General features: G+C 38.7%; 1 protein-coding gene across 2 annotated transcripts in view; it reads left to right on the forward strand.

Annotated features, from left to right (window-relative positions):
- Positions 1-26,392, forward strand: part of LOC128742307 (microtubule-associated protein Jupiter) — a 323,299-nt gene that overhangs the window by 216,483 nt on the left and 80,424 nt on the right. The window contains exon 2 of one of the 2 annotated variants that reach the window (XM_053838635.1): positions 6,237-6,568. The exons of the other annotated variant lie outside the window; for it this stretch is intronic. Within the exon in view, the coding sequence (XP_053694610.1) occupies positions 6,507-6,568 (62 nt within the window). The 5' untranslated portion in view covers positions 6,237-6,506. The remainder of the gene's footprint in view (positions 1-6,236; positions 6,569-26,392) is intronic. 2 annotated transcript variants of the gene reach the window in all.

The raw sequence follows: 26,392 nt of genomic DNA on the forward strand, positions 1-26,392 counted from the left end.
AAAGCAGGGCAGGGCGGACCTTCCAGCGCTTTGCATAGTCAACATTCAATAATTAATATGTAAATGTACCTAACTGAATGTTTCGATCCTGTAATCTAGACGAAATTTGTGAATATTTAGAAAACATAAACGAATTAACTTCTTCTTCTGCCTTTCAACAAAGCAAAAAAGAAATAACTCTTATAGTTAACCTGATGGAGGAGAAAATATATCAATCACTATATATTTACGTCTTTCAAACTCGCTGTTTACAGTCTAGTAGTGTCAGCTAGAGAATCTTCAGTTTATATATTTTCTTCTCATCGTAATCATCGCTCATAAAGATCATAGCATGCATTAGATTTGCAGATTTAAATCGCGTGCTTGAGCCCTAAACTAAACCACGAGAGAACATCATAGTTGTCCTGTTGAAAACAGCAACAAAACAGCTGCTGTCCTGATACCTTACTGAAATCAAGCGTTGTTTTTATTACGAACCGTTCTCCCACGTTGAAGACATTTGACCAATTTGATCTCATTTCATCAATGGCACATCCTTGCCACAACACAATATATTTCCCTTTTCCCTATTCTTCCAATTAAATGGCAAACGTGCGTATACATATAGAATCATATTAAAACCGAACACTACAGATGAAGTGCACTTTCTCAACAGAGATATTAAATTGGCTTAGGTTATATCGGTGTAAAAAATCGTCAATCTGTTGAGACAAGGAAGTTTTGTCACTTTTTCTGGTGCACTTCTCTAACGTAGACATTAAATTGGACTAGGTTTAACTGCGATCGTAAGAAATCTTGTTGGGATGAGGAGATATTGTCACTTTTTGTGTCGTATTTACCCAGCCGAGACATCAAATTGGTCTGGGTTTAATCGTCGTAAAGAATTATCGACTTGTTGGGACGAGACTATTAGTTTTTTTTTCAAAAGCAAAGGAATCGAAATCACAGTTAATAGATGGTGTATTTAACTGTCGTCTCTGTCTGTGCAGCAAGGTGAACACAAATAAAATGTATGGAGATTTTTGAGGTTGAACTTTTTCATTGATTTTCACTATTAAGTGACTGAAAAAGAAAACTATAATAACAGAAATCAAGTAATTGCTACATCTATTATGAGTCCATTGGTATCCAAATTGTGAAAATCCATTTTTAATTGGCATTAGTGTTCAAAATTTTTCATATTTTCGTGACCGTAACTAGAATTGTCCAGTGCCCCTATGGTTCAAAGGTTCAAAGGTACCAGCGAGTCACATGTCCTGGCGGATGTTGTGGGTTCGAATCCGGTTATAATCTCTGATTATAGCTTGGTTCGACCCATGAACCTTCCAGTATTGGACAAAAGGTAGGAGTCACACGATTACTTGTTAAGCGCAGCTACTAATAACCCCCCCACTCCCCTCTCACCTTTCCGCTCTTTCTCCTTCACTCTAAAATTTCATTATTTTCTTCTACCGACCCGTCGTGAATTGTAAAAAGAACTACCTTTAACCCTTAAATGCGCAGTGTTGTTTTAAAACAACCCCAAAGTAAATTATGTTTACCGCCTTTAGATAAGTAAGTTTTCTTTTTAAATGATTTTTTTTCAGCGTGCGCATTTAAGGGTTAAATACGCTGGTGGCTCTGAAAAGAACCGTTTAGAATGTTTCTTGTTGCACTATAAAGACGGTTTTAGCGATGCGACGCGAGAATCAGCCCCTGCTTGTAATTCGTTGTTGTTGACGTAGTCCTACGGTGAAAACCATTATCTCAATATACTTCCTTGAGGTACATTGACATAAATTTCAAATAACCACGCCCAAATTTAAGTTAAATGCCTTTTTTTTAATCGAGGGGCGGAACTCCTAAAAACTGTTTTCAGTAAATTGTCGCATTGTGTTTTGGTACTTTTCTTCGTTTTTTGTGGTGGTCAGTGCTTAGAAATCTCATTTTCCATTTATGCAATACGCCTGAATTGATGCAATATACTGCTCATTCTTAGTTGTCTCTAGTACAGACAAATAATATTTACTCTACTTTAAGTCAGAAAAAATTCCTATCAACAGAAAATTTGTAGCTACACTATTTTGAAGCAACTTTGTTGAATAATGAAGATTTCTATCTTTTACATGAAAGAAGTTATAGAGCCAAACTCTTAGGGACACCCTTAAAAACAGTTTTATCGGTCTAGCTCTTTAACAACGCTTCGTACGCTTTTCAACTGTTCTAAGAAATGGTTAGTGGAATTAAATTGCACATTTGTGTCGAAGATGGTAAAGCTCTAGCTCAATTTGTTGATATCAAAAGAAAGCTATTACTATGGGGATTCCAATGGTGTGAGGCTTGTCTACGGCATGCATTTCTTTCCAGCAGTTTTTGCCAAAAGAAGGGCATTTTACCCTAGTTTTTAAGGAGTTCAGACACATATTGATCAATAACTCTGGAACCCGCTGGGATAAAACCGTTCTTTTTTTCCCCACAAGCTAACTTCATATAGATTCCGATGGCATGGCATTTGATCGCGGCAAAATTGGTCATTTTACTCTAATTTTCTCAGTTCACGTTGCCAAATTAAGGTAGCCTTTTAGCCTTTTAGCCTTTTGACCTTTTAGCCAGCGAGTAGCGCGTTGGCTAGGTTTTAAAGTGTCACTACATAAACTACTAGCCGCTAATTTTGGAAAATAATAGCAAAAAAAGTGTGCAATTTCTTGCGAATTGATAAAATTGCTCGCTGTTGCTCGCGATGCGAGTAAATTTAGCTCATTCATGGCTAGTTGTACTATTTCCAAAAATTATTCCCAAAAAATAGTGGCTGGAAGTTTATTTAGTAGTAGTTATATTTATCGGAAGCTAATAGAAGTGCTAGCACATTTAAAACTTAGCGAACGCGCTATTCGCTTGCGAAAATGTTAGCGGTTAGTTGATTAGCGGTGCCCACCTCTGGTGTCTATCGGCCATTTTAATTCTGCCTATGCATATAAATCATTTGTTTTTCCGTTTAGTCGAGTTTCGGTCATTCGCGATACGGCCATTTGTGTTTCAGTCACTCGTATGCAATTTGACTTATACAATATGCAATGCACTTTTAAATTGAGTTGATTAGACCGCTTAGAAGCTAACGGCTGATTGCCTAACGTCCGTTATGCCTTCCGCACGTCCATTTCCTATGTGTAGAGTCCAGAGGTCTCGTATCCTATAAACAAAAAAATTGTCCATTATGCCTATCGTACATTATGCCTACCGTCCATTATGCCTATCGTCCATTATGCCTAACGTCCATTATGCCTAACATCCATTATGCCTATCGTCCATTATGCCTAACGTTCATTATGCCTGACGTATTTATGCCTAACGTCTAATATGCCTATCGTCCATTATGCCTATCGTCCATTATGCCCACCGTCCATTATGCCTAACATCCATTATGCCTATCGTCCATTATGCTCAACGTCTATTATGACTAACGTATTTATGCCTAACGTCTATTATGCCTATCGTCCGTATGCCTAGCGTCCGTATGCCTATCGTCAGTATGCCTAATGGGGTACACTCATAGAGGCCAGTAGACCTAGGAAAACAAATAAATCTAGGCGGGTCGCCGCGGCAACACTCGCGGCCTGCGGTTATCTCACACTGAATAATATAGTGTTACTATAGATAGTTTTTGGTGGTCTTGAAACATTGACTAATGTTTTATGAAAGATTCTAAAATTTCTCGAATTCGATTAGTTTTTGAGTTACGCAAAAATTTCCACAGGTCTTAAGGGTTTCAAGCCATCATAAAATAAATTCATGCCTTCAAAATCCCCCTCATGCCAAATTTGGTTCCATTTGCTTAATTAGTTCTCGAGTTATGAGAAAATTTGTATATATTTCATTTGTATGGGATCCCTCCTTGCTAAAGAAGGCAAGGGTCCTTATTTATCATAGAAAAAAATTCTACCTCTAAAACCCCCACATGCCAAATTTGGTTTCATTGACTTGATTAGTTCTCGAGTTATGAGGAAATTTGTGTTTCATTTGTAAGGGAGCCCCCCCCTCTTAGGGGGTTGAGTCTATAGGGAACATTCATTTTTATAGGTATAGATCATTTAGGGTAAATGCCGTTTAATCAAAACAACAAGAAACAACCATGTTTCCTGAACAAATGCCTTATCATCGGATTCCTCTAGGTAGCTTATTTATGGCGAAAAAAAGACCAATTTTATCTCAGTAGAATCCGGAGATACGGTCTTTTACATCTCTCTATATATCGAGAAAAATAGGGTAAAATGCCCTATTTTGGCAAAAACTGCTAGAAATAAATGCGTACCGTAAACAAGCATTAAGCCATTTGAATCCTTATGAAAATGTCTTACTTTTGACATTAAAAGATTGATTCTAGCCCAATGGCATTTTGAGATATAGAGATAAAGGCCTTTTTTTCGAAAAAATCCCTACTGTGCACTGTGTGGCGGTGGCACAGTATGCAATTTTTGGGGAAAACATTCCGTTTTACGCTTCTCTGATGTAATTTTTATTGTTAAAGCTAAATAAATAACGGTCTCAGCAGACTACCTTTTGGTACACTGAAATTATTTTTGTCTACAAAATAGAAAATCTCGTCCAACACAATTTCATTTGCTACTATCAATCAAATTGACCAATTTTCAAACCCACTTTAATGTTCCCTTAAATCATTCAACTGAAACGAATAATCGGAACGATCTCGTTGTTTCGCACCAACCGATTCAAAATTGGGTTAGTACACCGCGCACTGATCCATATCTCTAATTACCCGCAATAGTGTGCTAAAGAATAACCACACACAATTATTTACCCATACGGTTTAGAGGGGCAAACAAAAAAAATTAACACCATAATAATAATCGCGCAGATCTCTTGCGGGGGAGATCCCATCGTCACGCAACATTTTACAGTGGGTACCTACCAGTACACTTTCGCACGTCCCAAACCGGGGCCCAGTCCGGCCAGACAGACAGAAGATCCAGTTCGCTGCTGAACCGCGCCGCGCACACCGCGACCGCCGAGATGATGAAGATGGCACAATTCCTCAACCCACATCAACACGAACGGGCGGCGTCTTGTTCGTGTTCTGCCTGCCTGACTGCCTGCCTGAGCTTTACAGCAACAGCAGCTGCAGCTTCAATTTTTTTTTGTCTTCAGTTCTTGTTTTTATGCCTGCGCTCAGCTGATTTGCCGGGTGCGCACACACACACACACACCCGTGGGGTGTGATAAAACATAAAATCAGTTGCGCTTTCTAGTCGTTATCAGTGTGCTACACACAGTTTACATGGAAAGCTCCGTGCGTACCTCGCGGGTGACCGGGAGGGTAGGTGGAAAGAGCTTCGTAGAGAGTCGAAACAGTGCGTCAACTCTCTCACGTGACGACGACTACGGCCGGCGGTGATGACGGCTGACAGGTGTATGTGGCGAAGTTGTTCCGCATTGGGTAACATTTTCCCACGGCTGCCGCCATCGACTATGTGGGTGGCAGAATTTTCTTCATGCACCATCCATGCACATATCATGACCACTGGAACGATGAGGAACACGTGGGTGACGGGGAGGTGGGGAGGGGGGAGGGTCCTCCAGCAGCATCGTTTATTGTGGTTATACGTGTATGGTTGCAGTTTCTGATTTACGTACGGAAGAAGAGCGCTTGGTGTTCTCCAATATTGCGGCATGCGAGTGGCGAAGTTTGAGCGGTATTCTGCTCTCTGGATGTGCGAAAGTATACTGAAGCGAGATGATTGAGGATGCTGCGAGTCGACAGGATACTGTTACTCTTTTTATTCAGAGTGATTTTACGGCAGAGATGCCAAATCAATATAACTCAATTTAGTTATTTTTCGTTTAAATGATTTTGGTACAAAGTTCAGTTTCTTCGAATTAATGGACTACATTTTACTAGTAAGGAGGTATACCAGAGTGGGTCGTCAATCTGGCAACCAGCATCCAACATGCAGCAGCAGGTCTCCTTTGTGAGAGCAATTTTTCCACTCCAACCTCCCAGTGAAACATTTTCCAGCAACAGAACTGTGCTAAGCTCCGTTCAAGGACTCGCGTTGGGCTGGCTCGTCGCAGTCTGTCGGTCGCTCGGTCGATGTAAAAGTGTCACAAAACTCAAATAAATCTCTGATTTTTCTTCAACTCCAGCAGCAAGTGTGGCGACCGGACCGGGCAAAGCCGTCCTTTCTATCGTTTTTCCGATATTTTCGGCTAATTCTCGACCGTCCACATGATTACCATTTCAGATTAACATTTTCAGAGTGTGTTCAACAGTGAAGCAAAAAGCAAGCAGGAGCGCACAAAAGAACACAGAAATTAGAGTGGTGAAAATCGATAAAAGCAAAGATTCCTACTACTCCGTGCAAAGTAGAAGTAAAACAAAAGTGTTTTGAACCGAGAGTGCATTGAGCTTCATTTGTTCGATCGAAGTTTTTTTTTGCTGCCACATCAGTGTTTGATTTAAAGTTCACGAAACAAAAAATCGCAACATAAATAACAAAAAAGCAACTAAAATCATGGCCACATACGCCGCATTCAAACACGTCGAGCTGTACAATGTTGGAAATACCAAAAAGAGGTAAGTTTTCTATCACACACTACATAACAATTCAGCACTGTTCTGTTGCTGCAGAAATCAATGGGAAAGAGAAGTTTTCCGTATTTTAATACCTCGAAATGGTCGACCTTGGCCCGGTGAACGGGAGTACAAGATAGATGGCCCACTTGGGAATTCTTCAGTCTAATTGAATGAATGGGGCGACAAAGGGAAAACGATTTTCCTCCTCCGATGCCGGTGGTGTTAGCCCGCACTTGAATAAGACTGAACACTGAAGCCATCGAGAGGTGGAATTATGAATTAATTATATCGATCACACTCGTCTGCAGTGCCTAAAACGTACTCCATTCGCAGCATATTTTTGAGGGGGGGCATTCGGGCTGGTGCTGACACATTATTGTGGGAATGTTTCTGCTTGCGCTCTTGGTTGCGGTGCCGGTCGGTGAACGAATGCTGCCGCCGTGCCGTGAGGAATTTTATCGTTCGAAATCAACATATTTATCTGCTGGCATTGAAGGTTGTCGTTCGTTAGTCGAGTCGAGACTACGCTGTAGGGCCATGAATATGGATTACGCGTTGGCGTGTGCCCAAAGCAGATGTGTGTTTGCAGTGTGTAGTGCGCATCGAATTTCGGAACCTGGAGCCATTCGGTCTCTCACCGGGGTCCACCGGGGTTATTGTGTGTTGCCGGTTGATTGATGGGAGCACTTGCCGGTATCAGCTGAAAGATTGGCACATTGTAAACAATGTTATTGCTTTTTATGCGAACTTTGCTTTGCAAATCTGGTAATGAAAACTAGGAAATACTATCCTGCTAAATGCTTATCAAATATAGCAATAGAGTCATATTATGTAGGAAATATCAACAGCTTAATCAGGAAAAGTCCGCAATTTGATCCGAAGTTTGGAGCAGCATTTGATTCTAAATTCAGCCGCCCAGTTAGCTTCGAGGTACGACGCTGGTCTAACAAGCCAGTCGTCTTATGTTCGAATCTCGGCTAGGCGGTGCTTGCTAGTTAGAGTCAGTAGGATTGTTGCACTGGCCCCGTAATTTTCCTGTACTCTAACAGCCGGCTGCGAAGTCTGTCGATAAAGAAGGGTAATGTCTAAAGACGGTATAAACCCATGGCTTTGCTTTTTTTTTTATTCTAAATTTGTACCGAAATTTCTATCTCAATTTGGACTTGAATTTCGACCTAAATTTAGACCTGAGTTTTGCACTGGAATATTGACCTAAATTTGGACCAGATTTTGGAGTTTAAACCAGACCAGAAATTGGGCCCAGTTCCAAGTATTTGGCGCTGAATTAGGACCTAAATTAGAATTTTTGACCTGAATATGGACATGAGTTTAGACCGGTCTTCGGGCTTCGGTCTGAATTTAGACTAAAATTTTGACCTCAATTTAGACCTTAATTTAGACTTGGATTGGGACCGCAATTTAGACTTAGATTAGGAAATAAATTTTGTTCTGAACTGACGTTAAACCTAAATTTAGACTGGGATCTGGACCATTATTTAAAATTAAATTTGAAACTGAATTTCGACCTAAACTTGACTTGAATTCGGACCGGCATTTGGATATAAATTTTGACCTGAATTCAGGCCTGAGATTAGACCGCAATTTATCTGAATTTGGTCTTAAATTTGGACTCCATTATGAGATTACGTTTGGATTTAAATTTAGACCGCAATTTGGGCCAGTATTTGAACTTAAATTTGAACCTGCATTTCGACCTTAACTTAACAATATAATGATGACAATAATGATATAGACCAGAATTTGGACTTAAATTTAGACCTGAATATGGATCTAAATTCCAAGTAATGGAACCTGAATTCGGACCTAAATTTGAATGTAAATTTTGACCAGAAATTAGACCTGAGTTTACACCGAAATTTGGACCCGAATGTCCTGCGTTTGGATTTGAACTTAGGCCGGAATTCTGACCAATATTTGGATTTGAACCTGAAATTGAACATAGATTTGGACCAGAATTTGAACTTAAATTTGGATCTGAATTGGGAGGGCAATTTAGACTTGAGTTTATACCCCAATTCCAACTATTTGGACCTAAATTTGAACCTAAATTTTGACTTAAATTTGCACCAGAGTTTCACCGAAATTTAGACGTATTTTTCGACCTGAATTTAAACTTAAATCTGGACCGGAATTCCTATTATTACATTCGGGATTTTCGTCTGTAAAGTCGATAATCTGTCCACGTTTTCTTGTCTAGTGACGTTACAATATTTCCTTTAAAAAAGGCCAAAACCGTAAGTCGAAACGTCAGGTAGTATAAAAAAGTCGTTTTCTGCACAGCCGAAAATCACGAATATAATACATTCCAGTCCATCTCAACAACATTCCTATTATTTGGACCGAAATTTGAATTTAGATTTAAATTGCAAATTGGCAAATTGCGTTTCGACCTGAAGTCGGACCTCAATTTGGATCTGGACTTGGACCGAAATGGAACCTGAATTGCGACCTGATCTTGACCTCTCGATCTTTCGACTAATATTAGGATTTGCATTTAGGCTTTAATAACGGCCTAAACCTAAATTTTAGACCTAAATTTAGAGCTGAATTACGACTTCAATTTACACTTGAATTTGGACCTATATTTTGACTTGAATTCCAAGCATTTGGTTCTAAATTGTGACTTGAAGTAGGACCTAAATTCAGGTCTAAGCTTGCGCCGTAATTTGGTGCTAAATTTTTTCTTAAATTTGCACTCAATTTGGACCTGATTTTTTTCTTAAATTTGGACTCGAATTTGAACTTAAATTTGGACCTGCATTTCGAATAGGAATTTGGACTAGTATTTTGACCCTAATTTAAACCTGCATTTAGACCTATATGTGGACAATAATGTCGACCTTAATTGATATAGACCTGAATTTGGACTTAAATTTAGAGCTGAATTTGGACTAAATTCCAAGTATTGGAACCTCAATTCGAACCTAAATTTGAATGTAAATTTTGGCTAGAAATTGGACCTGAGTTTACGTCGAAATTTCGACCGAATATCGACCTGAATTTGGACTTTAATGTTAGTTTTGATATAAACCTGAACTTGGACATAAATTAGGACCTAAATTTCGAGTTTAATTTAGACCTGAATTTAAACCTAAATTCCACACATTTGAATTTAAATTTTGACCTAAATTTAGACCTGAATTCGCTCCGAAATTCGCACCTGAATTTGGTCTTAAAGCTGAACTTGAATCCCAATTATTTGGACTGCATTTGGACCTATATGTGACTCTGAATATAGATCCAAATTTAGACCGGAAGTTGGACCAGTATTCGAATTTAAATTTGAACCTGTATTTTGATTTTAATTTAGATTTGAGTTTCGAAGACCTGGATTTATACCAGGGATGGTCCGATCACTTTAATTTGATTTTGATTCATTTGACAGTACCGTCTGAGCCGAGCAAAATTTGTCAAAGATGTATGTAGGACATTTCTAGAAATAGTTATTATGTACAATTTTGTTGAATAAAGTTTTGCTGTATCTTTTGTATTTACGGTGCTGTAATGCTAGTACCTGATTAGTAACTAAGTGAACGTTCATTTAGTTACTAATGAGGTACTAGTATTGTAGCTCCGTACCTACAAAAGATGCAGCAAAATTTTATTCATCAAAATTATAGATAATAACTTGTTTTGCAAATGTCCCATATGCAATTTTGTCAAATTTTGTTCGGCTGAGACGGTACTATCAAATAAATCAAAATTAAGTCAAACCACCCTAATTTATTTTTTTATTTATTATCTAATACATACATGTACTCAAATTTGGTTCTGAATTCGAAGCATTTGCACTTAAATTTGAATCTAAATTGCGATGAAAATTTCGACCTAAATTTACAATGTGGGCCTGAATTGTCATCTAAATTTTAACCCGAATTTGGATCTGAATTTCGACCCCTTAAAACGGAATTTGGACTTAAGTTTGAACCTAAGTTCTAGATATTTGGTGAATTTTGGCCTAAATTTGGATCTAAATTATGATATAAGTTGGAGTTTGATCGAAATACGGACTTAAATTTGAACCTGAATTTGGATCCGAGTTGCGGTCTGAATTTGAATTTAAATTTTGACTTCAATTGAGAACTGAATTGAATTTGACCTTCAGTTTGCCTGACCGCATTTCGAGGTCAAACACTAAAACACGAGTTTGGTCAACTTCAGTTTGGCCTTGAACTCCATGTATTTGAACCCAAGTTTGGCCTTAAATTTAGACCTGAATTTAGACCTAAGTTTGGACTTAATTTTAAGCATGACTTTGGGATTTGATCTGACGGTACTTTCATATCATGAAACCTGCTAGTTGTTGTCATTATACGTTCGAAACAAAATATAAATAAAAATAAAACAAATATAGGTATGTTTCAATCTCGACTGGAGGAGAGACGATAGGAACGTAGCACTAGTCCCGCAATTTTCGTCCTGTACACTAAATGTTGGCAGCGAAGTTTGTCGAACAAAAAAAAAACAAAAAAAGTTCAAGTTCCATCAGAATGTAGCGCCAAGACTTTGGTTATTTTGTGTGCACAAAATCGATACTAAACAATGACGAAATTGGGGCAACATTGGGATAAAATTAAGTAACAATGGAATAAAATTAGTCTGAATTTGAGACTAAATTAGGACAAAATTGGGACATAATTAGGAAAACTGGGACAGATTTGGGATAAAATAAGAACCTGATTAAAGAACATATGGATGAAATATGTGAAAAATTGGGACAATATTAGGAACAATTTGAACACAATTATTAGGATATATTAGGAACAATTGGAACGGAATTAAGGCAGAATGAAATAAAATTAAGATACAATTGAAACCTTGAAAATTTGATAATTTTTATCACCATTGCAAACAAAATTATCACTAATTTGGAATAAAAATGAAACTAATATAAAGGAAGAATCAGCGACAAAATTAGTAAATATTTGAGACTAATTAGCACAACATTCGGATATAATTAGCTAAAAACTGTGACAGATTTTGAACAAAATTAGAATAAAATTTAGAAGAAAATGATGGACGATGTAATGGTGATAGAAAAAGTTAAATTGAAGAAAATTTGACAAAGGCAAGAAAAAATTAGGAACAATTTGAATCAAAATGGGACAGAATTAGGGCAAACTTGAATTTGGGCAAAAATGTTTTAAAATTAGAGCCAAGTGGAAATAAAATTAATACAAATTTGAGCAAATTGTAAAAATCGTGCGGACAAAGAAACGGAACAGAATTCATACAAAATTAAGCCTGAAGAAAAAACAAAATTTTGGGCATAAATAGGTCTAAAGCATATCACCTGAATCAAAATTGGAGCAAAATTCAACAAAATTAGGATGCATTGCGTTGAATTTAGTGCACAATTAACAAAATAACGTTAGAACAAAATTTTGATCAAATGTCTAAATAGAAACAAAATTGGGACAAAATATGCCTAAATTAGAACTAAATTGGGAAACAGGTATAAATTTGAAATAAGATCAATACAAAAAGAATAATTTCGAATAAAATTTAAATCAATGGATTCAGTATTAGCCTAAAATTTTGATTAAATTATAACAAAATTATTACACGATTAGAATAGAATTGGTCGGAATTTAGGTAAAACTTATCAGTAAAATGAACACAAAGTTGGGATGAAATTAATACAGAATAAGGAAGAGAATATCAGAAAAAATAAGATCGAAGTTAGTGATAAATTAGAAATAATCACAACAAAATCGTACAAAGTACTCACAGACAGCCTCAAGACAAAATTGGTACACAATTGCTACAAAACTTGAACAAAACAGGTCAAATTTAGGGACATATTAAAATTAGGCCAAAGTTTGTGCAAAATTGGGACAAATTGGTGTCGAAATTAAAACAAAAATGCAAAATAGGGCGCGTGTTAGGACAAAATTTAAAATTAATTCAGAATTATGGAAAATTGCGACAATCTATTTACGAAATCAGGACTTAATTGAAACAAAAATCGTTTAAAAGTGGAATAAAATTAATAAAATCAAAACAAAACAAGTTGTGTCTTTAACAACTATGCAAAAAGGGACTAAATTATAACAAACAAAAGTGAAAATGGTATAGAATTTAACCAAAATGAGGTAAAAGTGGAACAAAAGTAATACTAAGTTGGGACTCATTTAGTTCAAAACGGGGCTATAGTAAGAAGAAATCCAGGACTGATTTAGGTAAAAATTTAGCTAAATTTGAAAAAAGAAATCGATCAAAATTCTTTACAAAGTAGACATAAAATTGGGACAGAATTGGGACACAATTGGTTCAAAATTAGGGTAAGAATAAATCAATAATTGAAACAAAATCAGGCTGAAATTGGACTAAGTAAGACAAAAGCAGGGAACTACATTGCGACAAAAAAGTTATGGTGCTGCATTTCTTCTGATTTTCAAACATTTTGAAACAAAGATAAAGGCAAAGTTGCCTCTCAGCTGGCCTCGGGGTACGACGCTAGTCTAAGCCAGTCGTCATATGTTCGAATCTCGACTAAGGGAGAGATCGATAGGAACATATGAAGCACTAGCCCTGTAATTGTCCTGTACGCTAAACAGTTGGCAGCGAAGCATATCGAATAAAAACCAAAAACTAAATTCCGAAAGCGTAGTGTAACATCAAGGCTTTACTTTTTTCGAACAGAATTGGTCCGAAATTAGGTAATACTGAAACAAAATTATTACAAATTTAAGACGGAATTAGTACAATACAGGGATATAACAAGGCGAACCAAAACAGATGTATGGCAACATTTGAGAAAAATAAGACGAAAATTAGAGTGAAATTAGGAACAAATTGAACAAAATCCTTACAAAAAACTTAAAATTTAGATTAAATTAAACTAAAATTACGATAAGATTCCTAGTACTTTCGATTTACCTTCAAGTTGGGACAGAATTCGTTCAAGTTTGCGACAAAATAGGGATCTAAAGTTTTTCGAACGAGAACAAATGCACAAGATTTAAATTTGTGTTTAAGTGTTTCATAAAGTCTAGAAGAATAAGTTGTGTGAACCCCCCATGGAATGCGTATCTACTTTTAACGCGCTCATTGTTTCTCTGTTCCTCAAAGCAGCTGAATTAGTTTTGTCCGTATTTATCCAAACCATAACACGAACATGCCCTAAACTACGAAGACATTCCGTCGTGTTCATTGGGCGGGTTGGGCGTAGGAATCAGCTGATTATGGTTCTTGCCAACTGACGATCAATCGATTCAACTCGAACGGGAGTTCTACTTAGAAGCGTAGGCAGGTGGTGGGTTGGGGGTGGTTAGGGTAAGCAATGCGACAGCCACCCAATCCACTACCAGAGGGGGGACCCTAAGCTTCTTTAACTGTTTAGGTTACGCACCGTTTCCTTTGGATTATGGGTTTTGGGTGGTACCACGATGGTGACTTGACCTTGTGTCTGTTTTATTTTTCTCCGTGCTGTGTTTTATTACGTTTGGAGCTAGAGCTAGATTGTTCGGTGTTTAATATGCGGCCGAGAAAGTGTAGACTATCACTGCGCGCTGTGGTGCCTTTTGGGGTTTGGCATCGATTTTCCCCCGGTTCAAAGTTTGGCCGTTGTGAGGCTTACTGCATGTAAATGAGTTGTTTCCCAAAATGCGACATGGCGACGACGGTGGCGGTACACTTGAAGAGGAAGTCAGGTAGGACCTAACGGTGTGGTACGATGGAGTTAGTCTTTAGTCACTGGTTAGAATGGTTGCGCCGTATTATAATTTTTGTTTTGAAGGTGACTTTTGATGAGTATCCCATAATTAATTGTCGGCCTAAGCAAGTCGTAGGATCATAACCGTTAGGCGGTTGTAATCGAATTGAGGTTAAGATTATTCCAGAAACAGATCGCCCAACCTTGAACCGAATCACGCGCCTTCCGGAAGAAATTAAACGAATTGCGATTTTCCCTGTCGGTTAAGCGAGCGTACGAGTGCACATACAGGTTGAGCCAATTATAATGTATTTCCGAGGGGGATGGATGGAAGAATCAATTATTGTGTTTCAAGCCAATTAAATTCAGCAAACAGCAGTGAAAAAAATCTACTCATGCAACAATATTATGAAGAAGAGCACCGATGCGAGTAGCAAACAATACTCCCGGACTTGCGCTCCCTAGCAGGGCGAGTGCATATGTGGGTCACACTAACATATTTCTGTTGTGGGTTTTGTGACGGTGTTGGCCGGAAATAGAAGGGTAAAGTTTAATGAAACATGCGTAAAACATGTTGCATAGTTTACGCATGCTTCATTAAACTTACATCCGTCATACAGTGTTATCCGGATAATGAAATCTGGATAGTAGTAAGTTTACTCGTATTTGAATTTTTTAAAAAATTTTCGAATTCAGCTTATAATTTCGTTTGCTTCTAATCGTCAGACAAGACCGGTATAAAAATGAGCTCAGGTGAAAGTCGTTGAATATTAGAAAATACGGATAAAATTGAGACATTCGTGCGTTGAAATGAATATAAAATCGCAAAATAGGATTTTTCGGTAGGACAAATTTTAAAATTGATACAAAATTAGGACAAAGTATTGTCAAAATCAGGACTAAATTTGGAGAAAATTGGAATAATACTGGAATAAAATGAATAAAATTATACCAAAACTGAGGATAAAATTATGCGAAACGCGACCAAATTATAACAAAATAAACTCAATTAGTTTAGTATTGGGACAAAGTTAAGTAAAACCGGGACAAAATTACGATATAGTACTGAATTAATACAAAACGGGGACAAAATTAGAAGATTGATAGGTTTAAGACAAATTTGAGAAGAATAAATTTGTTAAATAGTAAAATAACAGAGGTATAGATTTGTTAAGAATAGCATAAATTTGAAATTATATCAGTCCAATAACTTCAGTCTTCAGCATAAATTTGTTGAACATTGATTCTGAAGGCTCGGAAATGGGAAAATTAAAAACCAACTCAAATTGAACTTAATATATTTTCTAGAAACCAGACCAGACCAGAAAAGTCAAGATAGATATTGATCTTCAACTGAATCACGTTAATAAAATGCCTAAATTTAGTCTGAATTCGCTGAACAATGCCCATTAAATATCCAGTAAATATCGAGATAAAAAGTGTTTTCAAACCTGGCTTGAAATAGTTGAATTTCGAATCGCGTTAAAACGTTTCTGAAACCCAAAAAATGATTTTAAGGTTAGTAAGGTCGGTTTAAAATCACTGAATAACACTCTTCTAAAGGCCAGAAAAATAGTGCGAACAATAACTTCAAATTCGGCTTAAAATCGTTGAACAACGCTACTACTATATTTCCGATCCCGACTTTAGCGTAAAATCACTAGACAATATTCATGAAGGTTAGAAAAAACCGAGACGGCAAATCATCACGAACGCAGTTAGAACTGCTGAACAAGGCTTCTAAAGTCGATATAATACCGAGCTACAAAGTTTCCGAAGTTAGCTTAAAATCGCTGAATAGCGCTCCGAAGGGCTAAAAACTGACTGAGACAAAATATAATCCCAAATTGAACTTAGAATTGCTAAACTTTTTGTTTTAGGAAAGCGAGGAAGTGTCTAATGCAAAGAATGTGGATGAACTGCAAAAAAAAAAATCGATTTAGACAAAAAATGTATCGGATGGGGCTCGCTCCCACGCTCTTTCGGTTGGTACCCGAATGTTTTACTCACTAAACTATTGCCGCGCGTTGTTCTAGGTAGTGTATTACCTTGGTTTGTTTTATTCTCCCAATTCTATCTCTCTCGTATACTCTTTTTTTTGTATGACTTCTCTTCGTTTCTATCACCGAAAAGATAGACTGCTAACTACTCGGTCGGTGCGATAGAAACAAGCAGTGCGTTGCCGACAGTCGCTTCGGCAAGTTTCGTGGATGGGTTTTTTCTTTCTTTTTATTAACTCGTATATGACTATACGAGGTCATGACTTAAATTATTTTGAAAACGAAGGAAGTGTCTGATGCTAAACAATGTTTTTTTGAAGATTAGAAAAGGTTGTGACAAAAATCATCCCGAATATAGCTGAACATCGCCTAAAAACGCCTCCGAGGATCTCGATTTCAGTCTAAAATCGCCAAATGAAGCTAAAATAATAAATGATCTAGCTTGTAATCATCCATAAGGTCCATAAAATGCGATGCTTTGCGATGTTTTCAGATTATTGTCGGGTCTACCTAATGCGGGATACTCGCAAAGGCGGGGTTAATTGCAACATTTCTTCGCGTCGCGTTTTTGGTAGCTCTAACGCATGACCATTAGCAGTTAATGTCATTTTACAGAAGAGTCTTTTACCTATTGGAGAAGAAATGATGAATTCGTCTTGTTGCTTCCAGTACGGCGCGACTTGCAGCATCTGTAAAATAAATACTAGTCGACAGAATGTACAAAGCCAAAGTTTGCATCTGTACGATGTTATTTTATCTTCTGCCATCTCCAGAAAAATTGTGAAAAGCTCTACGTGCCTTCAAAAATCAATTCTGAGCTCGCCTATAATTTGCATTTTCACCGCATATTTTGAAACTAAGCGCTAGATGAAGATGGGAAGCATTCCTCCCAAGCAATAATGTGAGTTTTATTGTACTCTTATGCTGGTCTTCAAGACCAATTTTGGTCTTAAATGCCATCATAAAAGTACAATAAAACCCTAATTGTTAGTAGGGGCTTTATAGTATCTTTTGTACATTACTGCTAAAAGTAGCCATTCGCGATTTGAAATCAAATTTATAAACGTATGGAATGCAAAATCAGAAAAGTGTTGCAACTAACTCCATGTGCAGGGTAACTTGCCAAACCCCCATTTTCGGTTCTTTCCACAGATTCGTTTAGTTACGATTTTTTCTCATTGGAATGTTTTTTTTTCCTGCATCATTCTTCCAAAGTAAGAAGGGAGGTGTGCTTTATGCACTCCGCTTCAACTGCAACAAGTAGCGAAGTTTATTTCAGCACTTGAATGCAACCAGCATCTAATCGCAAAGTCATCCTGTTAAATTCAACGCGAATAGGATAAATGAAGGCAAAGCTTAGGTTTTACATTTCGTTTTCGAAAAATGACCTTTTGCGTTCGATCAGCTGTTAGGGTACAGAACAATTGCGGGGCTAGTACTAATTCTAGCAGCCTCTCTCAGTCAAGATTCGAACATACGGAAACGATAACTAACTTGTTGGACTAGTGTCGTACCTCGAGGTCAACTGGGAGGCTTTTTTTAGGAGCAAACTATGGTCTTCACAACGTGTCACACTGAGAAAACTAGATTTGGGAGGGGCAGTGGCTACATATTTTTCCTCCAGAAGGTGCTAACTGAATGCGGCTTGTGGTATGGCATGCAGTACCATCTTGCTGAAATACTACTTCTTTCGGCTTCCGTACGCATTGCTATTATCTTGCAGAGGACGTATTTTATCGATCGGTTTAGCTGTATGTATTCGACACGAAATCAGCGGTAAACATGCTTTCGTTTATAAACTCGATCGTCGGATGTTTTCGCTTGAGTAAATTTGAAATTTTGTGACAACGTTGGACTGGCAATTACCGGATGGGGTTAACTATTATGTGCATTTTTAACCATCTTTAACAATTTCCACAAGAATTCTGTTTAGAGTTTTAACTGTTAAACTATATTAGCTAAATTTTTGCTTTTAAAATGGGCAAATCTGTGATTATCTGTTTTGATTCGTTTTAAGTTTTGAAAGCAAGATAGATTGCATTATAAAGCGTTTCAATCAGTGCGTGCAGCTAATCAGAGTTATAAGGGATATGATTATTAAACTCAATCTTGAAGTGATTGCACAATCTTTTTATATGCGATATAACTTAAAAAAGGGGGGAAATCATCTAGACATGCCTATTAAAGTTGGTAATTATTGAATCCGGGTGGGTACGCCTTTTTTCCGAGAAACAAGCTGGGTTCAATGCCAATATAATGTAAATATCTTCTGATGTTGGTAAATTGGATTGCACAAAGCATTTATTATTATGAGTTTTATGATAATTACGACGCCACGCGTGCATTCTGCGATTGTATGATGCTATAAATTAATGCGGTTATCAAACCTGCTTTGCCCTTCAATAATGCCCTGAACTGAAGTGGTTTTTCTCGTGCTTAGCACGCGTTTCAAAAACTTTAAATGCTTTTCTGTAACATTTGCCTTGAATGTTACTATAATTTAGAGTCAAATTGTTTACTTCCATACATGATGTCAGTTAAATGCACTGGTTTTTAACGATTGGTTTGATAAATTGTGATGAATTATACCTCTCCAAGAGAAAAACAAATGGGTAGCAGCAAAAGTATATTTAAATTATGGAAGCTTAATGTAATAATTGTATTCATTTTTTTATGAGTGAAGAAACAGAAAAATGGAAGATTGAAAGATTAATTCTGCTCATTCAATTTATCAAACAACAATCTGCTCTTGTTGCTTTACGACCGAAGGAAACATGCGTGGTGCTGTTGTGAAAATTGTTTTGAATTAAAATTACATTGAATCTAATCTATTGTTTTCTTTCGTTGTTGTTTTTAAATATTAATAGAATTTTTTTATCTAAACAAAATGGTGAGTGAATGCTAGTGCAGGACAACAAAAACTGGGTCAATCACTTCTCTAACGGGGTATGGTTAGTGCCAAAGTGGTTCGACTTGGTATTCTACCCACCCACATAACCCACCATAATTGGTCTTCTCGAATTTCTTACTTACATTCGACAGGCGACATTCCACCCGCGCCCTCCGCAATCAGATCGTTTTCGCCGAAACAATCGACGAAATGCCGAACATGGCGGGTGGCTATTGGTGGGGTTGGCATTACATTTCGGTAACACGTAGGTGCTATTAATAATGCACGACCCGCGATATGACCCTTTCTTCGAGGCGGCGAAATCGAAGGAAGTTGGCAGTTTGCGGCAGTTTGAAGGGCCGGTCGGTGTGGCGGTACAGCTTCGATTATCGCTCCTATTGTGGGTAAGCGCGTGTCGCGGCACACTGATTGCCCTTTTAAGACTCACCTCTCCGGTACCGTTCGGCACACGGCTAGGATACGCTACGCAGCTGCAGTGTGCGATTTAAGCAATTAGAGAAAGCACACGAGGGCCTCATTCGGGGAAACTTACATACATAGGTAGGTGGTTATACAATCATTAAACAATCAACAGCGTTGCGGAACGCGGCCAGCCGAGTGTGCAGCGAGAGAGCTATGATTATGATTATTATTATTATGACTGTTTGGGACTGTCTCTGGACGTGCCATTTGTTGTGCCGAGAGTGCAGGTTGTAACGATCCGTCATCGTCGTCGGTCGGTGTGGCCCCACCTTCAAATATTGGTGTGCCCTTTCCGCGGGAATAGTAATTGGCATTTATGGAGGGCACACGCAGCTGTGCGGGGCGGGTGGTGATTTAATTATTACTTTCGAAAGTTGATGTTGCATACGCAATAGCACGGCCGGAGATCGCTGTGTGGACGGGTCATTTACCCACTTAACGAACCCCCCTATTTCTAATTCAGATTTATTACACTCTAATTTTAATGTTGTTTACAGTCGTAATGAGTTGTAATTTCCTTTGACTAATTCAAGTTTCATTTCTTGTGTGCTTTTTCAGGTACGTATCTACACCGGCCGGTCCTCGTTTTCGATAAGAAACTTTAAGGCATGCAGCGCTGCATTGATAAACGAATAGGTATTTGAAGTCACTGCGATATGATGTGCGTTTTGTGTATGAATCAGAGCCCCATCCTAATGTAGAAAAAAAAAGAAATGATTTGGTCGTTCTAGGTTGCATCAAACTTTTAACATTTAGTTGTTATCCATTGTTTCTGATCTCATTTATTACAAATGGTATCGACAGATTGAACTAAAATATCAGTATAAAAGCATAGATATAGAAGAACAGGGTTACTTACACGGAGATTTTACCAAAACTGTATCAAACTGCATTGCAATATGCTCGTGGTACTGTTGAAATAACAAAAAATGGAAGTCTAACCCATTTTCCGCAAATGGTTTGGATCTTATCTGACCAAATAAAAAATTGAATCCCGTAAAAATCGCCTCAAAAGTTCCCCAAGGCTCTCACCTGGGCCCTTTTCTGTTTATTTTACTTTGTAAGTGACAAAAATGATGAAGCTTTGCCAAAGGAAAAAAATCTTTCTTTAGAAATAAAATATGATTGCATCAAAATTAGAGTACTGTATATCTTTTCTATATTTTATGTTACTACAGTCCTCAATAGCGTTCAGCGAATAAAAAACACGTAAACACGTTGTGTTTATAACGCCAACTTCTTTTTTGGGCTCACAGAAAATCCTGCCCCGGATAAGCGAGTGTTCGTAAGGTGCTCTACTCTACTACTCTTAGATGTAATTTAGATGCACCTGTATTAGTTTCAGCTTCGTGTAAAGCATTTAGGGAGCATGCTGCGATTCTTGCTACGAAAACATAACGTCCTTCCAGGGGCTTGGCTTTGGTTACAGATAAAATAAGACGCTTATTGTACTTTTACATGTACTAAATGGGTTGTGCTCCATGCGACGATCATAGACAAATTCACTCCCATAAGGTGTTTGGGTATTTCTACAAAAGGCAAAAGGCAGGTATTTCTACAAGGCAAATTTCTACAAAAACACTTACTGTAAAGGTTGGGCCACTTGTGTAGTCAGGGATGGGCCTCCCTAGTTTTGAGTGCAAAAGCGCAATATTCGCCGGAGAATATTAGTCACGTGAAATACGACGAAATAATGCAAAATTAATAAGATAAAATCCTGGATTTGTTACGCAATTCATGTTTTTTTTGTAGAATTTCAATGCATATTTCTTCGACTTTCAACGAGGTGGCCCAACCTATACAATGTGGCCCAATTTCGACAACATTTTTTGTCTCCACGTCATTTACCAAGCAGTTCGTTGGAGATCGCAGTAATTTGTTTATGACGCGCTTTCCAGTTTACGTTTCACAGAATAAATAAGTATGGAAACTCTAAATCTGGGCCCGGTTTTAGCCGCTTTCATTTATTGATGGAATATCAAGATTTTTCAGAGTTTTTTTCGAACACAAATCTTGCTTAGAGTTTATTTTTCTGGCAGAGAAGATCATTTTTTTTTATCGTTAAATATTGAACATTAATAATCAACAAGCAGGTGTAAATTCTCCATATATTTTCTCCGAAATTTCCCAAACACAGACAACACATACGTATGTGTGCGAACTAGCTACTTGTGATTAATCTTTGAACTGTGAACACGAAAGCAAGCAATGCTACTAGTAAGACCGGGCATTTGGGCCGGTAAATTACGCTTTGGGACATATCACGGAGAGTTTGCGGAAAGTAGAGGTGGTGTTCATACCTAAGGGAGATGAAAAAGAGAAAAGCATGGATAAGGCTTTCAGACTAATAAGTCTGACTTTAACACTTGTTAAGTTGAAGAAGAGATTCACAGATATCCGCAACGGAAAAAACACTGCACTATGTAGTGACGTTAATTGAGAAATCACTCAAATATCAGGAGACGGCACTTTGTGTTTTCCTTGATATTGAAGGAGCTTTCGATTACACGCCCTTTGTTTCATTTATTATGGCTGACTTTCAAAATGGAATTCACTACTTTACAATAAAGTAGATTCAAGCAATGCTTTTGAGCAGAGAAATCACAGCAGCATTGGGAAACACGTCGGTCACGATTTTGGTGATCAAAGGATGCCCACAAGGAGTACTCTCCTTCTCGTTCTGTACACTAATGGCCCGTGGCACTCCTTTACAAGATATCGCATCTTGGTTATGAGACTATTTCTTAGGTCGTCGCCGTAACTTGTCGTCAGAAGAAAGTTTGACGTAGTACTGTCAAGTTGTTTGTTAGGAGCTCTAAGCACCGCCATGTTGAAGCTTACAAGACGAGCTTAATACAAGCCCCATAAAAACAGTTGTTATATCATTCACTAAAAAACGTTTCCCTATACTGATTGGTGTCAGGATGTGCTTCAGTATAAGGGCCAAACTCCTCAGAATAATTCTGGTTAAAAAACTTACTGAGCTGCCCGCTTAGATTATGCGGTTAAGAAAGCATCCCGTTGGAATCAAATACAGGACTGTAGACCAAACAGTTTATCTATCCAAATCCTACAGTAGCTAAAAAAATGCTCAACTTAACTTGTAGCTCTGAACTTGAATATTCAGTGCATCTGCTTTAAATTTATGGGGCTCTTGCTTTATCTAGGCATAACTTCTTAGGAAGTTTGATTCCTAGAGCTAAATTCTCAAAGGGTCATTGATTTTATTAGCCATGTAGTACCGAATCGGGGCTCAAGATTACATTTATCTAGCTCAACTCCAACAATAGTTATGAGCAGTCCGTAAACTTTGATAGAGCAATCGGAGCCTGCCCCAAAAGATGATCATTAATACTGTCACAGTGACCTCTTAATCCATGCGAGTGGCATACAAAAAAAAAGCCTCGCTACTTAATCTGCACGGTACCTCGCCCCGTGTAACGCCGGCCCTGTTACTAGTCATTTTTCTTTTAGCACGATACCTTGGTCCTAAACTCTATTCGATTCTGCTAACATCTTTACACAAAATTATTAGGTTTTTAGGTTTTGTCTTCCAAAAGTCTTGCTTGGTATAGTCCAATAAGAGTACAAAAATGGTAAAAATAAGAGAAAATGAATAAAATGGAGCGCATCCTCATGACTAACATGAAAGGGGTGGGCATCACGCGGTTCTCTGGATAATTTTACACAAGGTCATTTATATGTTAGCAGCCTGCTGGTCACATCTTATTGTGTCCGTTTTTAGCTCGTTTTTGTCCATGGCACATTGTTGCAAATCGAGCGACAAGCAAACGATGCCAACCCCAAGGCGAGCGATTGTGAGAAGCAGAGCTTCCAACGCTTACTCCACTGACACAAGCGAGCGACAAACAACAAAATAAAAGAGGGAAGGAAACAATAAAAATCACACAAATATTTTTGAACAGTTAGTTGTGTCGTATAAAACCAGGTATTGTCCACTATAATTTTTAACATTTTTCTCAAGTCATCCCCAAGCGCGAGGCTCTGTTCCACCACACGGGTTTGCCGGCCTAAACAGCGACCTGGTGTAAAAAACGCCAGCTAAGCTAATAAGCGATTGATTTACTGGTCATGATAATGCTTATTATTTACCTGGGTGGGGGCAAAGCAAAGCAATGCCTAGGTGCTACATTCCGTTATCGAAACTTGACCTTCTGTTTTTATACGACAGACTTCGCCGACAATTGCAGGGCCAGTTGCTACGATCCTATTGACTCTAACAGCCTCTCCCAGTCGGGATTCGAACATACGACGACTGGCTTATTAGGCCAGCATCATACCTCGAGGCCAACTGGGAGACACCTGGTAGACCTGGGTAGGGGCAACGTGATCCAATTGCGGTGACGTGAAAAACGGTCACAGTACGAGTACAGGCACTGAAAGCTGATTCTACAGCATGACAACGCTCGGCCGAATGTTGCCAAACCCAACCAAGCCTCCTTGGAATGACTCAAAATGAAAAGTCCTATTCACTCGTCATATTCCCCGGATACTGCGGCGTCCGTTTATTACTTGTTCCGTTTGATGGTCATGGTCTGGCCAATCAGCGGTTGCCAAAATGATAGGAAAAAGTTGGAGCCAACGATGGGTAACATTTGAATCATTCAGAATGTGAAAAGCAGGTTTTCAAAGCAGCTTCAAGAGGTAAACCGTGAAGAGTTTTTTACAGTTTTAGTTTGAGAAACTAAAATTCCATAGGATGCGAAGGATCATTTTAACCAGTTTTGTATTCCGATCATCTAAGATTTAATGTTTATGTATTTATTCAATTGTTGAATTTGTTAAGTAAACACTTATTGCAGAAAAACTGCTTGTAACTCTCGTCCGTATCCTCAGCTAACTGCATATTAAAGGAAGCAGACAAAAGGAATAAGAAGCAATGAATGGAAAAAATTGAGCAAACTGATGCCATCGAATGGGGCCTGACTAAGGGTCCTACACTAAAAGACTCGAACAACACAACCAGCTTTTGCTGAGCCCTCAAAGGCTTGCTGCCAGGCCGTAAAAAATAAATCTAGGCTGCCCGACAGCACAAATCAATTAATTTTACACCGACTAATATGTGAGCTTCACATTGCCCGACAATCGGAACATGAATGTGATTTCCTCTTGCTCATCTGGCTCTGCTGGCGCTTATGCTCCGCTATGATAGTGTTGCTTTTATGTACAAGATGAACCGGTTCAGAAACCATCAATTCCGACCAACAAACGAACATATTGGAACGAAGGGGGCAGATCGACGACGCATGGGGAGAGAGACACGCTGTGTTGAGCAGATAGTGAAACATAATTAATCATCGCGCTCGGTTGCTCCCGCGCGCCGACATCGCAAGCCCGTGCGCAATATCGATGATCATAATTGTCCAGCTATCGTTCTGTTGTATCTATACTTCTGCCACCGCAACAAATAGTCAGTCGACCGTCGGCAGCGGCGGGCACAGAAGCAGAAAATTAAAATTTTGACATTCCTGGAATCGTACGGAGAGGAGAAACCGCATAAATTTACCGTTTCCCGAAAAAAAACCCGAAAAACCGAAACCTAGTGTTGTTCCGTTGGGATGGGAAAGCTGCATCTCATCGATCTTTTGCCCCTTTTTTCTCCGAACGTCGGTCGGTAGAGCAGAGGTTGCCGACGACGCCCTTCATCTTCAGCTCGCTAGGTGTTATGTTGTGGTGCGTTATGTAGCGATCTACATCCGCATGTTTATGATCGTGCGATGCGTTTCACCTCTGCTGCCTGCACGTGCACGGCCTGCGGACCTGGCCGGCGGCAGTGGCCGATCTATCTATTCGAGGGTAATAGTGGGAAATCTAGTTTTTTTTAGATGGCTATAAAATTTATGGTTTGTGTATACTGAATGTTGAATATTAATAATATTTAGAAGTTACGCCCAAACGAAGAGCGGGAACGATTTGTTTAGACTGCCAACATGATTTTGGAGATGGTGAGCATCACGTTTAGGGGATTATGCACATTTACCCGGAAGGGAGCGGCCTGGTCGCGTACTGTTAAGTTTCACTTTCAAAACTGCCTTTTTGTACGCTTGTGAGAGCATCCAAATGAATTGCGAAATTAACACTTTTAAAGCCAAATTTAACACACCTCCTGCAGCATCATGGTGTTAATCTGATAAGACATAATTGACACTAAACGTCTGTCTGTGAAAGCACCGTCGGCAGTCTGTCGTACCACACGCACGTGAATCCGCAATCTCACACTTAATTGGCACCGGCAAAAACGAACATTCCGATAGTTGCGAAGAAATTTCTCTAATTTATTGACGTGCACCGTCTCCTGCGTCCTGCGGACGTCCTTTCGCATGCTCTAAACCAAGGTCTGAGGTCACCTCACTTCACCGCCGCTTCGTCATCAGCTGTTGTATGTCGGGAAAGCTCACCGACCATTCTTAGGGGGAGGGGGGGGGGGTCAACGACCCACGGAGTTCAGACTTGCATCGCATCGCCGCTTCTCCGTCTAGGAAAGGCGCCTTGAGTAAGTGCAAAGTTTTCCATCCTCCTATTCCGCCGAGCTGCAGTATTTTTAGACTTCGCACAGACCTACAACAATCAAACCGATTGAACCGCCGCGATAAATTCGCAATCCGGACGGGCAAAGTTTAGTTAAGAAAGTCGCTGCTGTGCCGGTGGAAAACCGCAATTTACGGCGGAAGGTGGAAAATTGAAATTCTGCCGAGTCGGTTTGCGCGCGGAAAAAGCTGGTCATCGCCGGTGCGATGCCAGTAGCTAGGGTG

This window comes from Sabethes cyaneus, chromosome 3 (genome assembly GCF_943734655.1).
Source record: "Sabethes cyaneus chromosome 3, idSabCyanKW18_F2, whole genome shotgun sequence".
Lineage (NCBI taxonomy): Eukaryota > Metazoa > Arthropoda > Insecta > Diptera > Culicidae > Sabethes > Sabethes cyaneus.